At 41.4% G+C, this 19,787-nt stretch overlaps 7 protein-coding genes across 10 annotated transcripts; 3 read left to right on the top strand and 4 right to left on the bottom strand.

Annotated features, from left to right (window-relative positions):
- The first annotated feature begins 419 nt into the window (after positions 1–419).
- LOC116931711 (peroxidase) lies at positions 420–5,068 on the top strand. 2 transcript variants are annotated; one of them, XM_045180236.1, is made up of 15 exons: positions 420–705; positions 789–1,134; positions 1,195–1,593; positions 1,663–1,945; positions 2,083–2,282; positions 2,348–2,393; positions 2,457–2,587; positions 2,667–2,860; positions 2,924–3,513; positions 3,587–3,743; positions 3,821–3,905; positions 3,981–4,069; positions 4,142–4,340; positions 4,403–4,505; positions 4,611–5,068. In XM_045180236.1, exons 2-15 carry the CDS (start codon positions 810–812, stop codon positions 4,945–4,947), a joined length of 3,138 nt encoding a protein of 1,045 aa, XP_045036171.1. In that variant the 5' UTR covers positions 420–705; positions 789–809; the 3' UTR covers positions 4,948–5,068. The 2 variants fall into 2 exon arrangements, with proteins under 2 accessions (XP_045036171.1, XP_032795230.2); XM_032939339.2 differs by having other exon boundaries at positions 421–705; positions 810–1,134.
- A 1,153-nt stretch (positions 5,069–6,221) lies between these two features.
- Positions 6,222–8,209, bottom strand: LOC116931710. Of its 3 annotated transcripts, none has more exons than XM_045180233.1 (5): positions 7,977–8,209; positions 7,573–7,674; positions 7,369–7,498; positions 6,674–7,304; positions 6,222–6,600 (listed from the first exon to the last, which is right to left on the bottom strand). In XM_045180233.1, exons 3-5 carry the CDS (start codon positions 7,418–7,420, stop codon positions 6,567–6,569), a joined length of 717 nt encoding a protein of 238 aa, XP_045036168.1. In that variant the 5' UTR covers positions 7,421–7,498; positions 7,573–7,674; positions 7,977–8,209; the 3' UTR covers positions 6,222–6,566. The 3 variants fall into 3 exon arrangements, with proteins under 3 accessions (XP_045036168.1, XP_032795227.2, XP_032795229.2); XM_032939336.2 differs by having other exon boundaries at positions 6,222–6,546; XM_032939338.2 differs by lacking the exon at positions 7,573–7,674 and having other exon boundaries at positions 6,222–6,546.
- Positions 8,210–9,046: 837 nt separating this feature from the next.
- LOC123477037 lies at positions 9,047–10,534 on the bottom strand. The gene is made up of 2 exons (XM_045180232.1): positions 10,189–10,534; positions 9,047–10,123 (listed from the first exon to the last, which is right to left on the bottom strand). Exons 1-2 carry the CDS (start codon positions 10,217–10,219, stop codon positions 9,384–9,386), a joined length of 771 nt encoding a protein of 256 aa, XP_045036167.1. The 5' UTR covers positions 10,220–10,534; the 3' UTR covers positions 9,047–9,383.
- Positions 10,535–11,146: 612 nt separating this feature from the next.
- LOC116934166 (vitelline membrane outer layer protein 1-like) lies at positions 11,147–12,337 on the bottom strand. The gene is made up of 3 exons (XM_032941761.2): positions 12,180–12,337; positions 11,753–12,044; positions 11,147–11,678 (listed from the first exon to the last, which is right to left on the bottom strand). Exons 2-3 carry the CDS (start codon positions 12,031–12,033, stop codon positions 11,387–11,389), a joined length of 573 nt encoding a protein of 190 aa, XP_032797652.2. The 5' UTR covers positions 12,034–12,044; positions 12,180–12,337; the 3' UTR covers positions 11,147–11,386.
- Positions 12,338–14,534: 2,197 nt separating this feature from the next.
- LOC116935026 (serine/threonine-protein kinase/endoribonuclease IRE1) lies at positions 14,535–15,953 on the bottom strand. The gene is made up of 4 exons (XM_032942413.2): positions 15,715–15,953; positions 15,120–15,631; positions 14,925–15,049; positions 14,535–14,862 (listed from the first exon to the last, which is right to left on the bottom strand). Exons 1-4 carry the CDS (start codon positions 15,951–15,953, stop codon positions 14,578–14,580), a joined length of 1,161 nt encoding a protein of 386 aa, XP_032798304.2. The 3' UTR covers positions 14,535–14,577.
- Positions 15,954–16,363: 410 nt separating this feature from the next.
- On the top strand, positions 16,364–17,704 carry LOC116931707 (serine/threonine-protein kinase/endoribonuclease ire-1). Its single transcript, XM_045180573.1, has 5 exons — positions 16,364–16,599; positions 16,673–16,794; positions 16,877–17,173; positions 17,239–17,363; positions 17,435–17,704. The coding sequence occupies exons 1-5, from the start codon at positions 16,364–16,366 to the stop codon at positions 17,702–17,704; spliced, it is 1,050 nt and encodes a 349-aa protein (XP_045036508.1).
- Positions 17,705–18,000: 296 nt separating this feature from the next.
- Positions 18,001–19,693, top strand: LOC123477036 (serine/threonine-protein phosphatase 6 regulatory ankyrin repeat subunit A-like). The gene has a single exon (XM_045180229.1). It carries the CDS (start codon positions 18,129–18,131, stop codon positions 19,419–19,421), a length of 1,293 nt encoding a protein of 430 aa, XP_045036164.1. The 5' UTR covers positions 18,001–18,128; the 3' UTR covers positions 19,422–19,693.
- Positions 19,694–19,787: the final 94 nt, after the last annotated feature.

The raw sequence follows: 19,787 nt of genomic DNA, 5'->3' as shown, positions 1-19,787 counted from the left end.
TACTCGTTTTATCAGGAATTTAGCTGGTTTTAACCAGAGTCGTGGAAACCATCTAACTGCTGTCGAACATTTACAAATAAAATAACCTCGAAATGGTTAGTTATCTCGGTCTGAAACTAGGATATTTCTATGCCCGTGGTTTTCCGAAAATCCGGTCTACATCTCGGAACGGATGAAACCGCAGCTACCTTGGCAGAGCTTCGGTTGTAGAAACTTACAACTTACAAAACTCTTAGGTTAGACAAATTTTCAGGTCCAAATATATTCTAGAAAGATTTGTAATCTAATTAAAAACAATGCCATCTACATCAATGGAAGTGGGTTGGCCACCGAGATAAATGAATTACCGCCTTCAGTTAGGGGTTATGTTATGACGAATATTTTTTATAATCCGGTCGAAATAACTCATAACGTGACAGCCTCAAGTTTCCTTCAGTTTTCGTTCGTTCCCCAAAGTGCCAACAGTCACATTGCTCGACACGTCGACTATTTTTTATTTCATTCTCCTGAATCCCGGTGACCTTTGGGTTTTTTTCATAACTTAAAATCTTAGCTTCCGTTAAAAGACCCCAAGGGTTCTTTTCCGTGCAGGCTCCACCCATGCTAACTTTGTAAAAAATTGCCATTTCGCGAGTCTTCCGCATTGAGGACAATCAAAGGTGAACTAGCAACTGGCTTGGTAACAACTTCACTATCAAAACTACGGTAAGGCCCGTGACAATTTCTATCAGATCTTTTAACTCGTCCATTTGTAAGAACAACAAGAACAACAAAACGAACGCCATTAGTTCATTATTGACCACATTCAGATGACTCCCTCTGTATCTGTAATCTGCGTCATTTTGATGCTCCTGAACTCGCTTTCATCTGCCAATGGCAATAGCGGTTGGAGCGATGGCGGTGGGGATGTCAAATGGCGTATGGATTGTGATTTTCCCGGCTTCGACATTGAGAAAATCGAAAGTCCAGGGGAGCAGTGTGGCACGATTTGCATAGCCAATCCCCAGTGTACTCACTTTACTCATGCGAGCGGGCAATGTTTTTTGAAAGCTGCACCTTTATCAACGCCTCACATTTCCCTCCAGCCCGACCGCAATGCTATGTGTGGCTTTGTCCCCTGGAAATTTCAGCCAGGTATAATTTGTAAAAATATTGTCATCTTCTTCACTTTATTAAGACAAACTTTTCGTCCAGGGAGAGACCATTGGAACACTGACAAAGGTGGTCTCAAATGGCTTCTGAATTGCGACTTTTTCGGCAACGACATTGGACAACAAGCCGGTACTGGAGAACAATGTGGCAGTCTCTGCCTGGCCAATCCCGAATGCAGCCATTTTCGTTTCATCCACGGGATTTGTTTCATCAAAAAGGCACCACCATCCACGCAACGAACAGCGACTAACGGTGGCATGTGTGGTTTCGTGCCCTGGAGAAAAAGCTCTTGCCCAAATGTTGGCGGTTTGGAGTCGACATGCAGACCACTTGTTGAATGTGCTGTCTGGTACGATTTGCTTCTGACCACACCCGGAACATCCTGCATCTTATCTGACGGGAAAACCCCTGGGGGCTGTTGTCCTGGTCTTCTACAAAACAGTACATTTTAATTATTCTTTTATGATTCGAAAGGAATGAATTTTATTCAATTTGACGTCAATAAACCAGGACACAATGGCCAATATTTCGAACAGCCCAGTTACGGGACGAATCACGATTTACAGTTGGAGTCCAACCTTCAATCTCAACTGGGTGCTGCGCAACAGGCCAGTCATGTCCTGTTTCAGTCACTGGGCACAACAGAGAAAGAACTCATCGATAATAATATCGTGGTAATGCCGGGCTCTGCTTCTGCGGCGCATTCACTCTTCTTCCACACGACACACGAGACGCAGAAAATCAATCTTGAATCACTGGTTGACGTTTACACAGCCCAAGAGCTTGTCAAGAGGTGAGCAATAATTTTGTTGGTGTCATTTGACACCAAAACTCTTTCCTTTGTTTAGAATTAGGATCAATTTTTAGTTGATTGAATCGTATTTAGTACTACATATTCGTCTATGAGTTAAACTGTCATTCCCCCATTAGGGTAAGACTTGAACCGAATCAAGTGGCTTCTGCGTTGAGTCGATTCAAGATCCATTGTCCAGCTGGGCCTGTTTGCAGTGATGCAACAAGGCATTCTCCTTTTCGAACATTAGATGGTTCGTGCAATAACATCCAGCATTCGACTTGGGGCAAGTCTCGCACCCAATTCCAACGCATCCTCTTACCACTTTACGCCGATGGTGTGTAACTTTTAATCTATCGCATCATTTCCATGTATATGTTAATCACGTTCTCTATGAAACAGGTGTGCGAGAACCACGACGAGCCAAAAGTAATAACGAACTACCAAGGTAAAATTTTAACGATTATTTAAAATAGCAGTATACAGCCCACCTGATTCTCGCCATTTCCAGTGCTCGTCTTGTGTCCACGTCCATCATCCGCGATAACAACGATCACGTCCATTCGTCAAATACTTATTGGGTCACACAATTTGGTCAGTTTATCGATCACGACATCACGCAAAATGTCCAATCTAAAATGGGTACGTTATTGCATTCAAATGTTTCATTGTCGTATAAAATACCTAATCTATATAATATTCAATTGAAAAAATAAACAAGACAACTTGACGGATATCGAGTGTTGTACGCCAAACGGACAATTCATTGACGAAGACTTGGTCCATCCTGAATGCAATCCAATCAAAATTCCCCAAAACGATCCGTTTTTCTCCAAGTTTGGTCGACGTTGCATGTCGTTTGTGCGTTCAGCTCCCGCACGCAGGTCCGACTGCAGATTGGGCTACGCCGAACAGGTCCGTTTCATCCACTCATTATATTACACAACATTCTTCCATTAACCAACGTTTTTCACGCAGATGAATGACAACACTCATTTCTTGGACGCATCGCAAGTGTACGGCTCCGATGAGAAACACGCCAAACAATTGCGATCGACAACCGATAAAGGCCGACTCGACGTGACTCACAAATGGAAATTGCCAGCTGGTCATCACCAGATGGACTTGCTACCGCCCGATAACAGCGTCAAAGATCCTTGCACGTTATCCAAAGCAGTGTCAGGCGTCGACCGACCCAAACACGTCAAATGCTTCAACGCAGGTGACCCAAGATCGAACGTCACGCCGAATTTGGCAGTCTCCCACACTGTTCTGTTGCGCGAGCACAACCGAATCGTGATGGTCTTGTCCGGCCAGAACATGCACTTGAATGACGAGCAACTCTACCAGGAAGCTCGACGTATTCTAATCGCTCAAATGCAGCACATCACTTACAACGAATGGCTGCCCATCGTGATCGGCAAGAGTAAAATGCAACAGCTCGGTCTCCTCCCACTTCACAATGGATTCAGCCGGGATTACGATGCCAAAGTCAATCCATCCATCGTGAACGAATTTGCCGGTGCAGCTTTCCGGTTCGGTCATTCGCTCGTCCAAGGAATCCATCTGTAATTATTACTGACTTGATTCCAATTAATCATTCCATTAGCTTATGGTTGTTGAATGATTTATTCACTTTAGTTTGTTTAATCGTGAGAGGAAACGTGCAGATTCGATTCGTTTGAGCCAACACTTTTTCAAATCGCAAACCGTGTACACGCCTGGCAATTTGGATAAATTTCTAATCGGTTTGGCCACTCAACCCGACCAGCAGGTGGACAACATCGTTACCGAAGAGGTTTGTCCGTCACTCTTCTTCTATCATTTAGATCTCTTATGAAACTGTGACACTATATTCTCTTGAATTGTATTCAGTTAACGAATCACTTGTTCGAAGAGGAAGGCAAAGGTTTCGGTTTAGATTTGGTGTCTATTAACATTCAACGAGGCCGCGATCACGGTATTGCTTTATCTTTCTCCAAGAAAAACTCTGTTGGAATTGGAATTCAGTAGCATTTTGTGTTATTCTATTTAGGTATACCTGGATACAATGCTTATCGCGTCCTGTGCGGCCTTAAAAAGGCACACAGTTTCGACGATCTTCACGATCACATTTCTCGTCAGGTGAGAATTGACGCCAACCTGAAATCAGCAAAATCAATTTAGTCAATTATTCAAATCAAAATGATTCACCAGATTGTAGACCAATTCAAATCGCTGTACGAGTCCGTCGACGACATCGACCTGTTTATGGCAGGCATATCCGAGCATCCGGTTGCAGATGCTCTGGTTGGTCCAACTTTCCAGTGTCTCATAGCCGATCAGTTTTTAAAACTCAAACGGGGCGACCGCTATTTTTACGATCTCGGTGGACAATCCGGTTCATTCACTGCAGGTAAATTTGTTTTATTTCCTTTTTAAAATTCAATTCGTGCCACATTGCCAATTGTTGTTTAGAGCAATTAAAGGAAATCCGAAAAACGAGTCTAGCCCGTCTCGTCTGCGACAACAGCCACGTCAAAACTATTCAACCATCGCTCTTCAAATCCGTCTCTAACCTGTAAATATTCACAATTCATTATTCATTATTCAGTAGCAATAGCAGTAGCAATAGCAGTAGCAATAGCAATAGCAATGTATTTTAAACTCAACTGAACACGTTTAGCAACCCGATCGTGGACTGTGATTCGCCATCGATTCCTCGTCTTGATCTCGCTGCATGGAAATTCGGATCCCCTCAGGTTCATGGCGAAAACGATCGAGCCAAATGGCACATCGGCGACGGCGATGTCGCTTGGCTTCCCGATTGCGATTTTCCCGGTGGTGACATCGGAAATGAGATGATCGAAGGGGAAAAATGCGGCCGATTGTGCATCGACACGAGTGGATGCAACGCCTTCGGTCATCATCACGGCCGCTGTTGGTTGAAAACGATTCCGTCAACGCAAGGACGATCGGCTGCCGAGGGCGGCGTTTGTGGTTTCCTTCCCTGGAAATTTTGATTCTGAACGTCGTCGTTGAGGTCGTTTTTATTTTACCTTCTCACCTGTCAACTTTGCCAGTGCCAGTAAAACCGTGTATTCAACCCACATTTCTTGTAATGTCAATACAACAACAACGGCCTTTTTGTCTTTTAAAATCAACGGACAATAAAAGCAGCAAAAATGGACCACTAGTCTTTGTAGAAAGGCCATGCAGGAATTGCAGGATGGCTTACAAATAGTCAGTCCTGTGCAAACAAGGGAAAGTCAACTTGACCTGTTGCCATTTTCTTTGAAATGTGTTCAGAACGAGCCCGTCTCTCGAGGCCCGGTTGCCTCCAGAGAAAATGTCCGCTCATTTCCAATGGGATATTTCACTATTTCAGATCATGTTGGCCACAAGGTATAGCTGGGTGCCTATCGGGACCAGATGGATGCCTTTCGAACTGGCCAGACGTGACATCTTCTCTGGAAAAGTCTTCCTTAATGCAGCAGAGGTCGATACACGGCCAGCCCCAACTCGGAGCTGGCCCTATACCACCGGAATAGCACAACAAGGTTCTTATCCTTCACTTAACTGGCCTGTGTTCAACTTAATTTCACTATAATAAAGCAACGTCTGTGAATATTAAACCAATAAGAAATGAAGGTCAAAGCTCAGAGGTGATCGTTGCAGGAGAAAAGCTACGACACAACTGAAGCGTTTTGGCCTTTTCTGCTTTTACGTGAATAGGGCAGGGTAAGAAAATGAAAATGAGTTAAGAGAGGGCGTATACTAGATTATTTCTTTGAAAGAAACAAATGCAAAAACACCTCAGGCAGTTATTGTAGTCGGTGCCTAGAATTCTCTTAAAAATATCAACAGTTTGATTGAATCAGATTTGATCAGACTACGGTATACGTTCAATTGAATGGCATTTCTATTTTGGTCGTGCTGGCTTGAGGCATCAATGCGATTCTCACAGGCAAGTCCTTGATGCGTTTGCTCAAGGACGAAAATTCTAAAAAAAGAAACGATATCGCGGTGGAACGCAATTATGAATTGCACTTGATAAAGTCATCGGATAAGGAATTATATTTATAGAAAAAGACGAAGTTGAATCGTCGCCATCAACGAATTATAATAGAGGGCATTAGGGTAGGTCATTAGCATTTAAAGAAATCATTTAGAGTCTACTCGGAATGTTATTTTTAAATGACATTCGGTCCTTCAGACTGAAAATTGTTGTCCTCTATTCTATTTTGGGGTAGTCTACGCCAACCAACGTAGCGTGTCATTAAAGTATACACACAACTTGAATGGTTGTACAGTATATATACGACTCTATTAGTTTTAGAACAACGCAAAAAGAAAAGAACATTTAGATTACATTCTGTGCACACACTTGAAATGTACACATTCCTTATACTGGGGGAGATTTCGAATCCAAAACAGACGGGACATTTTTCACAATTCAAATTAGCAACAACTCGAAATTTCGTTTGGTTTGAAGTGTGCAGTCGTGTTCCGTTTGTCGATTCAGGTCGGGTCATCAGTTCGGAACACGCCGACAAGGTTATGCGGTTGATGCGAACGAGAATCCTGCGAGCTTTGCGTTTGACGGAATTGACTCCGTGGCCCTAATTGCAACAAAGATCATTCATTCCCCTTTTCTTGTCCTCTCTTTCATTGAGCTGCAAACAGAATTTGATTCAATGGTTGAATGATGATTGAATCGAATGTTTGAGCCAAGGACACACAACTTACAAGACGTCGTTGCTTGTCGATGTTGTTGGCGATGTCACTCCCGTTGTCGGCGTGTAAAGCGGACGCCCATCTCGTTGCTCGCGTCTCATCGCCAATTCGGATAGAGGTGCAATACGGAAAGGATCGGGCCATTGACGTCGACACGGATCGTCCGGTTGAGCACACGAAGGACATTGGGTGGCTCCGGTCTGGCCGTCAATCACGAATTTGCAATCGTGCGATCGGTAACGATTGTCCGGATACGAAATGAAATTGCCATTAAGCAGACCCTGCTCAATGGCTTGTTTTCGATGCGACAGGTCTAACAATTCATCTGGAACATGACCCCGTCCCTGACAGACGGTGAGGCCACCATTTAACGAATCTAAAAGCGGGGCGGCTAAATTCGGATCGATCCGGTCCGTCGTTGAGGAGCGGATGCAGCCCGTGTGCACTAGACGGTTCAAGGCTTCAAGATAAAAGTTTAAATCACTGTCAATGTGGAGTTGCATCAAATGGGTGCTGTAGCCGTACGGAACGCGATAAGAAGTCGATGGACCGATATTCAGCCAATGTTTCAATCCGTCCTGAATGTATTCAATATCCGATAATCCACGGCTGCGGGCCATCTCAATCAAGTCACGTAACACACCTAACCGTCCAATTTATTTTTTCGTTTTTATTCAAAATGAGGAAATGATTTAAAAAAATTTTACTTGGTGGTCTGTCGTTTGTTGGCGAGGGACTTGCAGAACGTTGTTGTTCCATTTCTTAAAGGTTAAAACAGTTCACAAAGGACACGTATCGCACGATGACCGATGGTAGGAAGGAAGAGTCCAACTGGAACTAAAAGATTCGATCCGAATGTTATAAAGCCGGGGCGAAAGCATTGCGAAATAGGGTTGGGAGGAAACGATTACCTGGTAGAGGGGGTGTCATCAAATTGACGAGAAATCAAAAATCATTCATAGCAATAACAAACTAAGGCGTGGCGGGTGCTGTCCTCCTCTTCGTATTATAATCTATTCCCGATAGATTAATATGAATATTCATCCCAGTTTCGCGTTACAGAGACAGTCGTTGTCATCACGTTACTTTGATAATATTAAGCTCTTTTAATTCTACTTGATTTTTTCTTCTTGTGAATTCTCCAATTGTTTCATTTGAATATTTCGACATCTTCTCGATTGTGCAATTGCATCGAGCTGCTGCGTGTTCAACTAATTGCCAGCCACACAAAGTGGATAAGCAGCATCCACCCAAGAGGTTGAGGCGTAAACACACATCAGGGGGGAAAACCACAAAAAAGAAAAAAAGGACAAACCTGATCCAATATGGCATGCCCCATCGGCATTTCCAAGATTTGTTTTGTAACGTGTCGGCTAACGGATCGCATAAATCCACCTCTCCTTTTATTCACTTATTCAACACAGACAGTATAGCTGATTATACATGCAACAGGTTTCATTAAAAAAAGACCTTGATCGCTGAAGAAAAGCCCACGTCAGGTAGGCTTTATTATCAAGTTGACCTAGCAGACGAAAACCTTCCTGATCGACGAACAATAATAGCCTGGGGCACTTTTGGGGGGACAAGCTCAATGTCATATTTTGTGTCCTCTTGTCCTTCTAGAATACGAACGAATATGGCCGAGGTTTTGTCCGTTGCATCTTTATTTAGCGCAGTTTCACCCAATGAATCCGAAAATTGTTGCGATCATGTGAAAAGCCCATACAGTGTTGCCTACACGAGTTGAAAAACTCCCCGAATCCGTCAATAAAATCTCAAACGGTTTATTATACAAGAATACAAACACGGGCATTAATTGAAGAGAGACATTTGCAAACGATACAAAAGTCGATCAAATATGTAGTAAATGATTGCTATATAGTCTATTGACGTGCTGCCTTAACGGGAATGTACTCTTACAAAAATATTTCGTGAACGTTGCAGAGAACTAAACAGGATCGTTATTATTTAGAACCACGCACATTCTTTAGAAATACATCGAGGATCTTCCCCGATTTCTCTCGTTGAATTGCGATGCAATCATGCGAAAGCGAAATCAATTCCACACCATCGTCACAGCCGATCCCGGCTCGACATCGTCGAACTAAGACAATCTCAACTCGGATGGACCATTGGTCCTTCTGTTGGTCGCATGCTGGAAAACATGTGATGATTCCTGAATATCAACACATGCAAGAAATAAAGCTGTGGCCGTCAATTCTGGAACCACCAGCCGCCCCATCGTCTTGTATGCGTGCAATTCGGCAACGTCGATAAATTCTTCAAGCAGACTAAAACAATGCGTACTAGCTACGCCATTTTTTGAGCCTGAATCGCTATAACACATTTGCTGGAAGTCGATTGCATACGATAGTCACTGCCGTCTTTAATAAAACAATTTCCTTTTATTGGTTCACACTCGGAGACCAAAAACGGACAAGACACAACAACGCTGACGCTACAAGTTCTACTAGTCAAATGGGGTGATTAAAAGATAAACCATTACAAGCCAACTTGGGTCACAACGAATAAACATCGTTCTTACGTTTAGGGACACATACAAACGTCACATACAAACGTCGTCGAGATTTACCGACGTTTTCTTTTGTTTCAGTATAAAAATAGAAGGTACGTATAGTGGTCGAATAAGAAAAATAAAAATAAAAGACAAAGTTCATTCCAGCGGCTTTACCAACGCGCCGATTCAAAATTCAGAAGATTTTCATTCGATGGTGAGGGACATGGGCGCAGGTGCGTTCTGATCTTGGTACAGAAACGAGACTGGCGATGCTCCGTCCCTGTAATAGTGATGATGATGGTGATGATGATGTTCTATAATAGTCGGTCCCACTTGATCCTCTTGTTGGCCGTTTTTCGATCCCTCATCCTTGTCAAGTCCCTGCATCTTGTCTAGGTTCAAATCGGACAAATTCAACGAGTTGGGCAAGATTTGGCGCCGGCACGGATCGTAGGGCGTGGCGCAAGGAGAACATTGGGTGGCACCGTTCTGCATGTCCACCAGCAACTCGCAATCGCACGATCGGTAACGATAGTCGGGATAGGTGATGACATTGCCGTCAATCAGAGCTTCACGCACGGCTTCCTGCCGTCGTGATGGCTCCCTTAATTCCAAACGAACAATCCCGCGTCCCTGGCAAACTATAACGCCGCCATTCAACGAGCCTAACACGTTCTCGACCAGATTCGGATCGACCGGGGCCGATTTTTCGGGCAGGAAATTGCCGGTGGTGACCGATTGGCCCAACACTTCCAACAGGAAATGTAAACTCTTGTTGACTAGGAGCCGCATTAAATGCGTCTGATACTCGCAATTCGGGATTTTGAAATCCAAAGAGGAAGGCGACCGGATTTCCATCTGCACCGTGTTGCCCAAAGCGTCGATAAATTCGAGACTGGGCAGGCCCAGAGATTGCGACATTTCCTTCAATTTCTGAAACATTCCTATTGATTAAAAACAAAAAACAATCAATTATTCAGCTATCATTTGATTCATTATTGAAATTTACCTGAGGCCGTTTCCACAATTGACGAGTTCATTTGATGTGTGTGTGTGGGGGGGACTGTAAGGAGTCGGTTAAGTGGAATCAAAAAAATGCTTGAAAGATGTGCAAAAACGTTGTGAATAAGAGCAACGCCAACAATGAGGACCGTGCGAGAGAGACGAGACAACTGAAGCCGCTAGAACGATTGATGCTGGTTATTAGTAAATTCAAGAGGTCAAGAGGAATCGGCATTGCGGAAGAGTATAGGGAGGGGGGTCGGATACCTAGAAATAGGGGATAGCGGGTTTCATCAGAAACGCTCCATGACTTGACATTTTTATTTCTAGGAGTGACGATGGGTGTTTTTTTTAGTGTGTGTACGTGTGGGGTGTGTGGGTGTGTGTGCGTAGGGAATAAGGTTAGAGGGCAACAGTCGCAATCTATCAAGTTCCAGGGAACGCGACCGAGAGCCTCAGAGTACATTGCCCTTTTCAATTATTTTTTTTGTTCTCTTTGCACCAATGTACCCACCTCGTAATTGACGAGCTACAACTTGTATAATTTATCAACCAACAGCTGCAATCCTTCCAAAACGATAGGCAATCTGCTAGTGAATAAGAAATACGATCAACGAGAAAAAAAGACTCAACAAACGAATACTTGTTGGCAGAAACTACATGTCATTAACGTAATGGACTCGCATTTGCAAACGAGGCTTTTCACCTCAGTGTTTTTGTTTCGGCCCACCCAATTCCTTGTGGGCAGGTGAACAAACCGACGAGCAAAAGACGTTGCGTATAATATAGGAAATCCTGCTTGCCCTTCGGCGATCCGAAACATGAAGCAAATGGAATCTACTTAAACAGATATAAGAAAAGCCTTTCATTTCTTTCGGTTTCAAGATTAAAACTATAAAGGCCTAAACGTTCATCACCAGTCGCGACGGAATTGCTGCCCTAAAGCAAGACGACAACAAAATGGCTTCACGAAAAAAGTTTATTTGATGTTATTGGTTTTGAGGAAACAAGAAATTAAAAGAACCCAAAAAATGATAAATAGAAAAGTTAAAAACCCAGGGTTAGAAATTTAAAGAAACGTTCACAACGAGCGTCACATTTAATGAGCACGAAAGTGAACAAATTATAGTTTACTCACGAAAACTACACTCTTCGATTCAGTTGCCAACTCTTATTTCTAGTCTATGATGACAGAGTATCATCGTTTAGCAACACAAGAATTTAGCGTCGTTGAGAGCCGTGTCATCACCACTGCCCTGGCTGCGTTCCACACGAGTTTTCAATCCACAAATGCCTTTGGAACAGTGCTGAGAGAAGGCCATCCAACCACCCCACTCTGTTCCATCACCGTTCATGATGTCATTATTGCTGCATTTGCAGTTTAAATTGTTGGCCGCCGTGTCGTCCCCACTGCCTTGTCGAGACTCCACACGAAGTTGGCATTGCGTAATGTACGTGCCTGTTGGGCAAATGAAATCTCTGCCATAACCACCCCAACTGCAGACAAATTTCGAAATCGAATTACACGTGATGTTAACGTGAACATTACCAGATACCGAATCATAACTTACGGTCCAACGCTTGAGGTTATCCAAATGTTTGATGACAAACATTTGAAGGCAATGCCGTTGAGAGCTGTGTCGTCATCTCTACCCTGTGGTCTTTCCGTTTTCAAACTAAAACCAACTACCGGGGAACCTGACGGGCAGTATTGAACGGTGCCCCAGTCTCCCCAGTAGATGGCAGCACTTTGGGGGAGGAAAGCCGAGCAACAGAGTATTACCAGAGCAACAGCCATGACAGTCGTTGAACCCAGCTTGACTTGATTTTGATAACGATATCGATATGCCATTATTGGTATACCTGAAAAAAATTTCAATGAGATACATTTTTCGTTTTTGAAATTTCAATACATTTGAAATTCGATTTGATTTAACTGTTCGTTTCGGTACTGTATGGTGTTTTTAGTTTCAAATATGTCTGAACCATCATACTTACTGCTCGAATGCGACTCAATTGTCTTTGGGAAGAAAACTAAGAGGTGACTGCTTCAAAGGCCAAGTCCGAATAGGATTAAAGATGTATTCGAAAACCACTGGTTTTTATAGTACTCCAATTATCTCAGAGGGATCTCTTTGTACCTGTGCGTACCTGTGTTACCAAACGACAAAATCTCGTCTTTATTGTGAAAGATTCATTTTGTAATCTAATACGAAAAAGTGCTTTTACTCATCTTCGCCTTATACGAGTGAATTTTTTTTTTTTTTTTTTTTAATTTAAAAAAAAAAAAAAAAAAAAAAAAAAACATTTAAAACAAAAAAATTTAAAAAAAAAAAATTTTTCCCCCCAAAAAAAAAAAAAAAAATATTAAAAAAAAAAAAAAAAAAAAAAAAAAAAAAAAACCCCCCCATTTTTTTTTTTTTTTTTTTATAAAAAAAAAAAAAAAAAAAAAAAAAAAAAAAACACCCCCCCCCCTAGGGTGGGGTGGTTTTTTTATATAAAAAAAAAAAAAAAAAATAAAAATTTTTAAAAAAAAAAAAAAAATAATTTTTTATTTTTTAAAAAAAAAAAAAAAAAAAAAAAAAAAAAAAAAAAAAAAAAAAAAAAAAATCGTATAGGAGGCATTTTATCGGCAGCGCCTTGATGGCTTTTCACGCGAGTTTGCAGGACATAAATGGCTGTGTGACGGTCTTGGCGTCTTGGGACCGGGCCATCCAGTTGCCCAAGTTGATCCCAACGTTATCTGCCATCCACTCACTGAATGTCGTGCCAATGAAAGGTTCTTTTTCATCCTTCATCTACATAAACGGAAAGTCCATACCTTCCAAGTTGTTTCCAGTAAGTGGATAAGCGATTGCACAAACACGTGTTAACTAATTTTTCGAGAGCTTTCCTTTCCGATAGCGAATTCGGCCACATGCGGGATTCTATGCACGTATCTTGTTTAAAATGCATAGCACCGAATAGTCCAATAGTTCTTCCTACTAGCGTTGTTCGTTGATGAGGATGAAAGTGAACAAGACACGACACAGCACAGAATATGCACATAAAATCAAATGGCAAGTAATGAAGCAGAGACCTTGAACAACGGGCAAGCAGTAGCCTTGAGATTTTCTCGAATGATCAGCATAATTTTCTTACCCATCCGCCCCTAATGGAAGTTCCAGATTTTAGTCGATTTTATACAAAAGACACATCAAGAAATCGATTGGGCTTCATGAAAATTGACTTTTATAGGCCTAAAACAAACACTGGGAGCAAGTCATTCAATGAACTTGAATCTGCGTATCAACTGCTACATGATGTTACATATAAGTACGTTGAATTTCTAAGTATCTTCTTCTACTTAGGTAAGTTAGCTTTTGTTTTGTGCAAGGCTTCTTTTTCCAATTCGGACGTACATAAAAAACCGCGATTCAGTTTGAAAATAGTCCGAGTTTGAAAATAGTATGGGACTTGTTGATGTGGTTACTGTTCTTGTGGAATGCTGGTCGCATACGTGTTACCATAGTGGAGGTTAAATTTTGGAGAAGAAAATCTAGACTAGAATTTGGTGAAAGTTTTAAAATGGCATCATCGTGGAAATCAAAGTTATTTAGATATCAAGCATCAAGGTATGTGGAAAAATAAAAACAAAGCTCACAGTCTGACTATTCAAGTCCTTCTTAAGTTCTTTTAGCTTTTCAGCAGAAAAAGTTCATTACCAAAGTTGGAATGGAAGTGAATGCATCAGTAGCTGTTTCCAACACAGAACAATCAATGGAAGAAGCAATTAGCTTGCAGAATTTTCAAGTTGTTGCTGGGGAAATTGCAGAATTTGAAAGGGGATGGCTGGTGAGTCGCTTTACTGGGTATTGATCAAAATCTTTATTTCCTTTGTCTTGTGATTCACATTGTTTCTTTATTTTCAAGGTGGTAACTACAGTTTTGTTGAACTGGTTCAAAATTGTCACATCTATTCGCCAACTGACGAATGAAGGAAAAAGACTACAACCGTCTCACCAGTCACCACTCGCCAACCAAGTAAGTGGTCAATGAAAGTAAAAAAAAAACTGTCAAATGTTAGAAGTAGCAAGCAAGAATCAGTTTAACATGACGCTTACACATCCAAGCGAGAACATTAAGCGGTCGTCATTGATATTTAAAGGCTTAATGACAGTTTAAAGAATGGATTTCTAATTTGAATTATCCCCAATAGTGTGGTGCACTATTTTTGCTTGGAAAGAAGCTCCAAGGTTAAGATGTTTCCTTTTGATCTTTTTTAAATTGAATTTTTCACTGTGACAATCAAATTTTGTGGAAGCTTAGACTGTTCTAATTGTTTGAAATCTGATTCAAAAGACAACAAGAAAAGAGGACATGACTGTTTGCTCTATTCAGCTAGAATTTTGGTAGCTTATCCACGCTTTTTATGCTCATTTTCATCTGCATGGGGTTCTTCACCTTTCCGTTTAGTGCTCCGAGTAACAGTTTCAGCTTCCAGAATTGTAATGGCGTCGGCCACTTGTTGGTTGGGGTTTCTTGATCTATTTTTATACAGATAATCAAGCGCAATATTTCCGTCCTTGTCCTTTGCGTTTACATCGATTCCGAGGCGGATCAAATCTTTGATTTTCTCCGCTAGTTCCAATTGTATGTCACCAGCACATAGTTGACGTAATTCCTCCTCTTTTCTAGCAAGCTAAATAGAACATAGCGAAAACTGTTAAGATTAAAGTTCGAGTTTCATTAAATTGGTTAAACCTCTTCTTTGATATATTTTAGTTGATCGACAACTTGTTTTGACGTCATTCTTTTGCTAGGATCGTCTTCCAACATTTTTTGAAGGAGTTCATTCTCGTACAGGCCGCGTAATTTTTCGTCAATTTCTACAGTGGATTAATGAATTCTTCGTTTACAGAAAAGAATATTATTCTAAGATATCGGCAATTAGGCTACTTTGCATGTTGACTGGTTTTCCTTCAATTATGTTTTTGTTTAGTTTGTCAAGTTCGTCTTTATTTAGAGCAGAACCGTAGAGATGTTGTCCGTCCAAGAATAGACATCCAAAGACGAGGGCAAGTGCAAAGACGTCGCTTCTGACGTCTCCTCGACCTTCTTCGCCCCTCTCTAAAAGTCTCAATATTTCGGGAGCGAACCATTTCTTTGTCCCTTTGATTCCGCTTTTCATAGTGAATGTGCCGCGTTCATTGACTGTTCTAGACAGTCCAAAGTCTGCCCATTTGATTGTTATCTCTTCATTTTGGCCGTCGGTTTGCATCGAAATGAGAATGTTTTCCGGTTTAATATCTCGATGAATTAGGTTCTTTGAATGGATATGTTCGAGACCTGAAGCTAATTGATGGAAAACTTCAATATGACGGGGCATAGATCCGTTGTATTTTTGTGGGTGATCTGATTGCAGGAACAGCTTATCTAACGAAGCGACACACAATTCCATTGCATAATATCTATAACACGGCAAGGAAAAGCAAAAAGAAAATCGATTATATAGATTTCATTTTGCTATTTACAGCAAAAAAAGTAACCTTACCTGAAATCGTTGTCACTTTCACAATGAAGAAGTTTGATGATGTTCGGATGATCCAATTTTAGCATGGCCTCTTCTTCATTTTGGCTGTAATAATGTAGTAAAACTCTCTTAACTGCGACAGGACGGCCCTTGTACTTCCCTTTAAATACGTTTCCATAGCTACCAACTCCTAGTTCTACGCGGTTAGACCTACTGTCGATCGAAATTTGTTTCTTTTTTCGTTTTGGAGTTTCCGCCATTTTTTCACGATGCACAGAAAACGCCCAGGATAGCTGAAATGCCACTAATTGTTTAATGGCAGTCCTACGGTGAATTTTCCTTCCAGTTGCTAAGCAAACGGAAAGTACGTTTCATTGATAACGTTTAATCTTTAGCGACCAAACGATAGCAATACAACCTGAAATGTACTGGTCAAGTTTATCAGCAGAGAAGCATTTTTTGTTCGTTTCAAATGGTTAAAGGCTATTTTTCACTGCTGATAAACCTGACCAGTTGATATCAGTGTGTCACGGTCAACTGAAGGCGTCGGCCATTTGCTAAGGATTGGAAGAAAGCAATTGTTGCAGCGCTATTCGGAACTTGTCATTTGTCTTACTTCAGCTATCCTTGATATTCTGCCGTAAATTTTTTCTTCTTTGGTGTACAAAAAATGGAGGAGATTCCGAAACGAAACAAGAGACAAATTTCGATCGACAGTAAGCCCCGTGTTCAACTAGGAACTGGTGGATTTGGCTCCGTATTTAAAGGGAAGTACAAAGGCCGGCCAGTCGCAGTCAAAAGAGTTTTGGTGCAAAACTGCAATAGAAACGAAGAAGAAGCCATGAAACAGTTGAATCATCCAAACATCGTCAAACTATTTCATTGTGAAAGTGACAAAGACTTCGGGTCAGACACTTTGTCTTGATTTTGATGTAAAACAATATCAATACCTTATCATTTTTTCGTCGCCATTTTACAGGTACTATGCATTGGAATTGTGTGTCGCCTCGTTAGATAAGCTGTTCCTGGAGTCGGATGACCCCAAGAAATACAACGGACCTATGCCACGTCAAATCGACAGTTTTCTTCAATTAGCTTCAGGTCTCGAACATATCCATTCGCTTCAACTAATCCACCGAGACATTAAACCGGAAAATGCTCTCATTTCGGAAAAAATCACTAGGCAATAAAATTGTGGTAACACTTAAATGGGCAGATTTTGGGTTGTCCAAATCCGTAAATGAGAGGGGAACTTGCTCGATGAGTGCATTAAAAGGAACCAGAAATTGGATCGCTCCCGAATTACTGAGACCTACATTGGATGGTAGGGAGTGTCGAGGAGACATCAAAAGTGACGTCTTTGCACAAGGCCTCGTCTTTGGTTGTATTTTCTTGGACGGGGAACATCTATACGGATCGAAACAAAATAAAGAAGAAATTCTTAAAAACATAAAGGAAGGGAATCCCGTCAATATGCAAAGTATTTCTCGATTTAGTGGAATAATATTCTTTTCCGTTAATCAAAAGTTTTTGGCTCTGATTTAGAAATTAACATCTTTTTACGTAACCTTTACGAGAATGATCTACTTCAAAAAATGTTGGAAAACGAACCTATTACTAGGATAACATCGACTGAAGTCGTCAAACAACTACAATCTATCAAAGAGAAGGTAATATCAATATGATGAAATTCGAATTCGAACGTCGATCATCTAGACAATTTTCACTTTATTCTATTCAGCTTACTGGAAAACAGGAAAAATTACGTCAACTATGTTCTGGCAACTCTCAATTCGATCTAACAGGAAATATCGAAGAGTTGATCCAGTTCCAAATCGACGTGAACGCAAAGAACGTAAACGGACGTAATGCGCTTCACTTGCTGTGTAGAGACAATTCAAGCAAAAATTTAACCACCGCAATCCAAATCTTGATCCAGTCCGGAATCGACGTGAACGCAATAAACGGAGGGAAAAAATACATACGGTGGATAAATGGTTTTGTTGTGTAAAAAACAATTCAAGTGAAAATTTAACCGCCGCAATCCAAATCTTGATCCAGTCCGGAATCGACGTGAACGCAATAAACGAATGGGGACGTAATGCGCTCCACTTGTTGTGTAGAAACAATTCAAGTGAAAATTTAACCGCCGCAATCCAAATCTTGATCCAGTCCGGAATCGACGTGAACGCAAAGGACGAAGACGGATGTAATGCACTCCACTTGTTGTGTATAAACAATTCAAGTGAAAATTTAACCGCCGCAATCCAAATCTTGATCCAGTCCGGAATCGACGTGAACGCAATAAACAATAAGAGACATTAATGCGCTCCACTTGTTGTGTATAAACAATAAAAGGGAAAGTTTAACCGCCGCAATCCAAATCTTGATCCAATCCAGAATCGACGTGAACGCAAAGGACGAAGACGGACGTAATGCGCTCCACTTGTTGTGTGAAATACAATTTAAGTGAAAATTTAATCGCCGCAATCCAAATCTTGATCCAGTCCGGAATCGACGTGAACGCAAAGGACGAAGACGGACGTAATGCGCTCCACTTGTTGTGTAAATACAATTCAAGTGAAAATTTAATCGCCGCAATCCAAATCTTGATCCAGTCCGGAATCGACGTGAACGCAAAGAACAAAGACGGACGTAATGCGCTCCACTTGTTGTTTAAATACGATTTAACCCAAAATTTAACCGCCGCAATCCAAATCTTGATCCAGTCCGGAATCGACGTGAACGCAAAGGACGAAGACGGACGTAATGCGCTCCACTTGTTGTTTAAATACGATTTAACTGAAAATTTAATCGCCGCAATCCAAATCTTGATCCAGTCCGGAATCGACGTGAACGCAAAGGACGAAGACGGACGTAATGCGCTCCACTTGTTGTTTAAAAACGATTTAAGCCAAAATTTTACCGCCGCAATCCAAATCTTGATCCAGTCCGGAATCGACGTGAACGCAATAAACAATCGGAGACAGAATGCGCTCCACTTGTTGTGTGAAAAAAATTCATGTGAAAATTTAACCGACGCAATACAAATCTTGATCCAGTCCGGAATCGACGTGAACGCAAAGGGTTGGATCAGACAAAATGCGCTCCACTTGTTGTGTAGAAACAATTCAAGTGAAAATTTAACCGCCGCAATCCAAATCTTGATCCAATCCGGAATCGACGTGAACGCAATAAACGGGTGGGGACGTAATGCGCTCCACTTGTTGTGTATGAACAATTCAAGTGAAAATTTGACCGCCGCAATCCAAATCTTGATCCAGCCCGGAATCGACGTGAACGCAAAGGGCGAAGACGGAAGTAATGCACTCCACTTGTTGTGTGGAAACAAATCAAGTAAAAATTTAACCGCCGCAATCCAAATCTTGATCCAGTCCGGAATCGACGTGAACGCAAAGGACGAAGACGGAAGTAATGCGCTCCACTTGTTGTGTGAAAACAATTCAAGTGAAAATTTAACCGCCGCAATCCAAATCTTGATCCAGTCCGGAATTGACGTGAACGCAAAAAACAGTTTTTCAAATACCGCGCTTGATGATATACGGCGCAGATATTTTAGAAAATCTATCAAACACCTAGCCGAATCAATTCAAATCTTAGAGAATGCAACTGGTACTCAACCCCTTAAACGGAAAAACGAAGCACCACAACCAGATGGACAGAGCATAAAAAGGGTGTCAAACTTACCTCAAAATCTGGCTGAATGAAGCAGATAATCGAATCGTCTCCATCTCTTGTTGTCGTTGAATTTATCTAGGAATCATCTGAATAGGATTGGGCTCCTTCTGTCTGATTTACACAATTAGTATCGCTTATTGTTGTCGCTCTTATGTGTTAACTCCGTCTTAAACCCTTTCTTATTATTTGCTCCTTCAAATATTTGTCGATGTGTTCTTTTACACTTACATTTCCTAGGGTATACAACATGAAGGTGAGACTATGTACCTCCGTACACTCTCACCGTGTACTTACTACTGTACTACTAAGTATTATTTATTTATTTATCCTTCGTACGTTGCGAATGCGCAAGGGGCAATTCAGACGGTCACTTCACCGAGACAGTAGTTAACCGC

Source organism: Daphnia magna, linkage group LG10 (genome assembly GCF_020631705.1).
Source record: "Daphnia magna isolate NIES linkage group LG10, ASM2063170v1.1, whole genome shotgun sequence".
NCBI classification, from domain to species: Eukaryota; Metazoa; Arthropoda; class Branchiopoda; order Diplostraca; family Daphniidae; genus Daphnia; species Daphnia magna.
The sequence above is the reverse complement of the archived record's forward strand: the minus strand, read 5'-3'. Positions and strand labels throughout refer to the sequence as shown.

What these genes read in the sequence shown, in the direction of transcription:
- LOC116931711 (XM_045180236.1), top strand. Translation starts at nt 810, where the DNA reads ATGACTCCCTCTGTATCTGTAATCTGCGTCATTTTGATGCTCCTGAAC. An exon ending in CTCGTCCAAGGAATCCATCT is followed by an intron (nt 3,514 to 3,586) that starts GTAATTATTACT and finishes TATTCACTTTAG; the next exon opens with TTTGTTTAATCGTGAGAGGA. An exon ending in TTCAAATCCGTCTCTAACCT is followed by an intron (nt 4,506 to 4,610) that starts GTAAATATTCAC and finishes GAACACGTTTAG; the next exon opens with CAACCCGATCGTGGACTGTG.
- LOC116931710 (XM_032939336.2), bottom strand. Translation starts at nt 7,420, where the DNA reads ATGGAACAACAACGTTCTGCAAGTCCCTCGCCAACAAACGACAGACCA. An exon ending in AACAAACGACAGACCACCAA is followed by an intron (nt 7,305 to 7,368) that starts GTAAAATTTTTT and finishes TTGGACGGTTAG; the next exon opens with GTGTGTTACGTGACTTGATT. An exon ending in TCGACAAGCAACGACGTCTT is followed by an intron (nt 6,547 to 6,673) that starts GTAAGTTGTGTG and finishes TGTTGCAATTAG; the next exon opens with GGCCACGGAGTCAATTCCGT.
- LOC123477037 (XM_045180232.1), bottom strand. Translation starts at nt 10,219, where the DNA reads ATGAACTCGTCAATTGTGGAAACGGCCTCAG. An exon ending in AATTGTGGAAACGGCCTCAG is followed by an intron (nt 10,124 to 10,188) that starts GTAAATTTCAAT and finishes TTTAATCAATAG; the next exon opens with GAATGTTTCAGAAATTGAAG.
- LOC116934166 (XM_032941761.2), bottom strand. Translation starts at nt 12,033, where the DNA reads ATGGCATATCGATATCGTTATCAAAATCAAGTCAAGCTGGGTTCAACG. An exon ending in ATAACCTCAAGCGTTGGACC is followed by an intron (nt 11,679 to 11,752) that starts GTAAGTTATGAT and finishes ATTTGTCTGCAG; the next exon opens with TTGGGGTGGTTATGGCAGAG.
- LOC116935026 (XM_032942413.2), bottom strand. Translation starts at nt 15,953, where the DNA reads ATGGCGGAAACTCCAAAACGAAAAAAGAAACAAATTTCGATCGACAGT. An exon ending in AAAACCAGTCAACATGCAAA is followed by an intron (nt 15,050 to 15,119) that starts GTAGCCTAATTG and finishes AATCCACTGTAG; the next exon opens with AAATTGACGAAAAATTACGC. An exon ending in TAAAATATATCAAAGAAGAG is followed by an intron (nt 14,863 to 14,924) that starts GTTTAACCAATT and finishes TGTTCTATTTAG; the next exon opens with CTTGCTAGAAAAGAGGAGGA.
- LOC116931707 (XM_045180573.1), top strand. Translation starts at nt 16,364, where the DNA reads ATGGAGGAGATTCCGAAACGAAACAAGAGACAAATTTCGATCGACAGT. An exon ending in GAAAGTGACAAAGACTTCGG is followed by an intron (nt 16,600 to 16,672) that starts GTCAGACACTTT and finishes GCCATTTTACAG; the next exon opens with GTACTATGCATTGGAATTGT. An exon ending in GAATCCCGTCAATATGCAAA is followed by an intron (nt 17,174 to 17,238) that starts GTATTTCTCGAT and finishes GCTCTGATTTAG; the next exon opens with AAATTAACATCTTTTTACGT.
- LOC123477036 (XM_045180229.1), top strand. Translation starts at nt 18,129, where the DNA reads ATGCGCTCCACTTGTTGTGTGAAATACAATTTAAGTGAAAATTTAATC.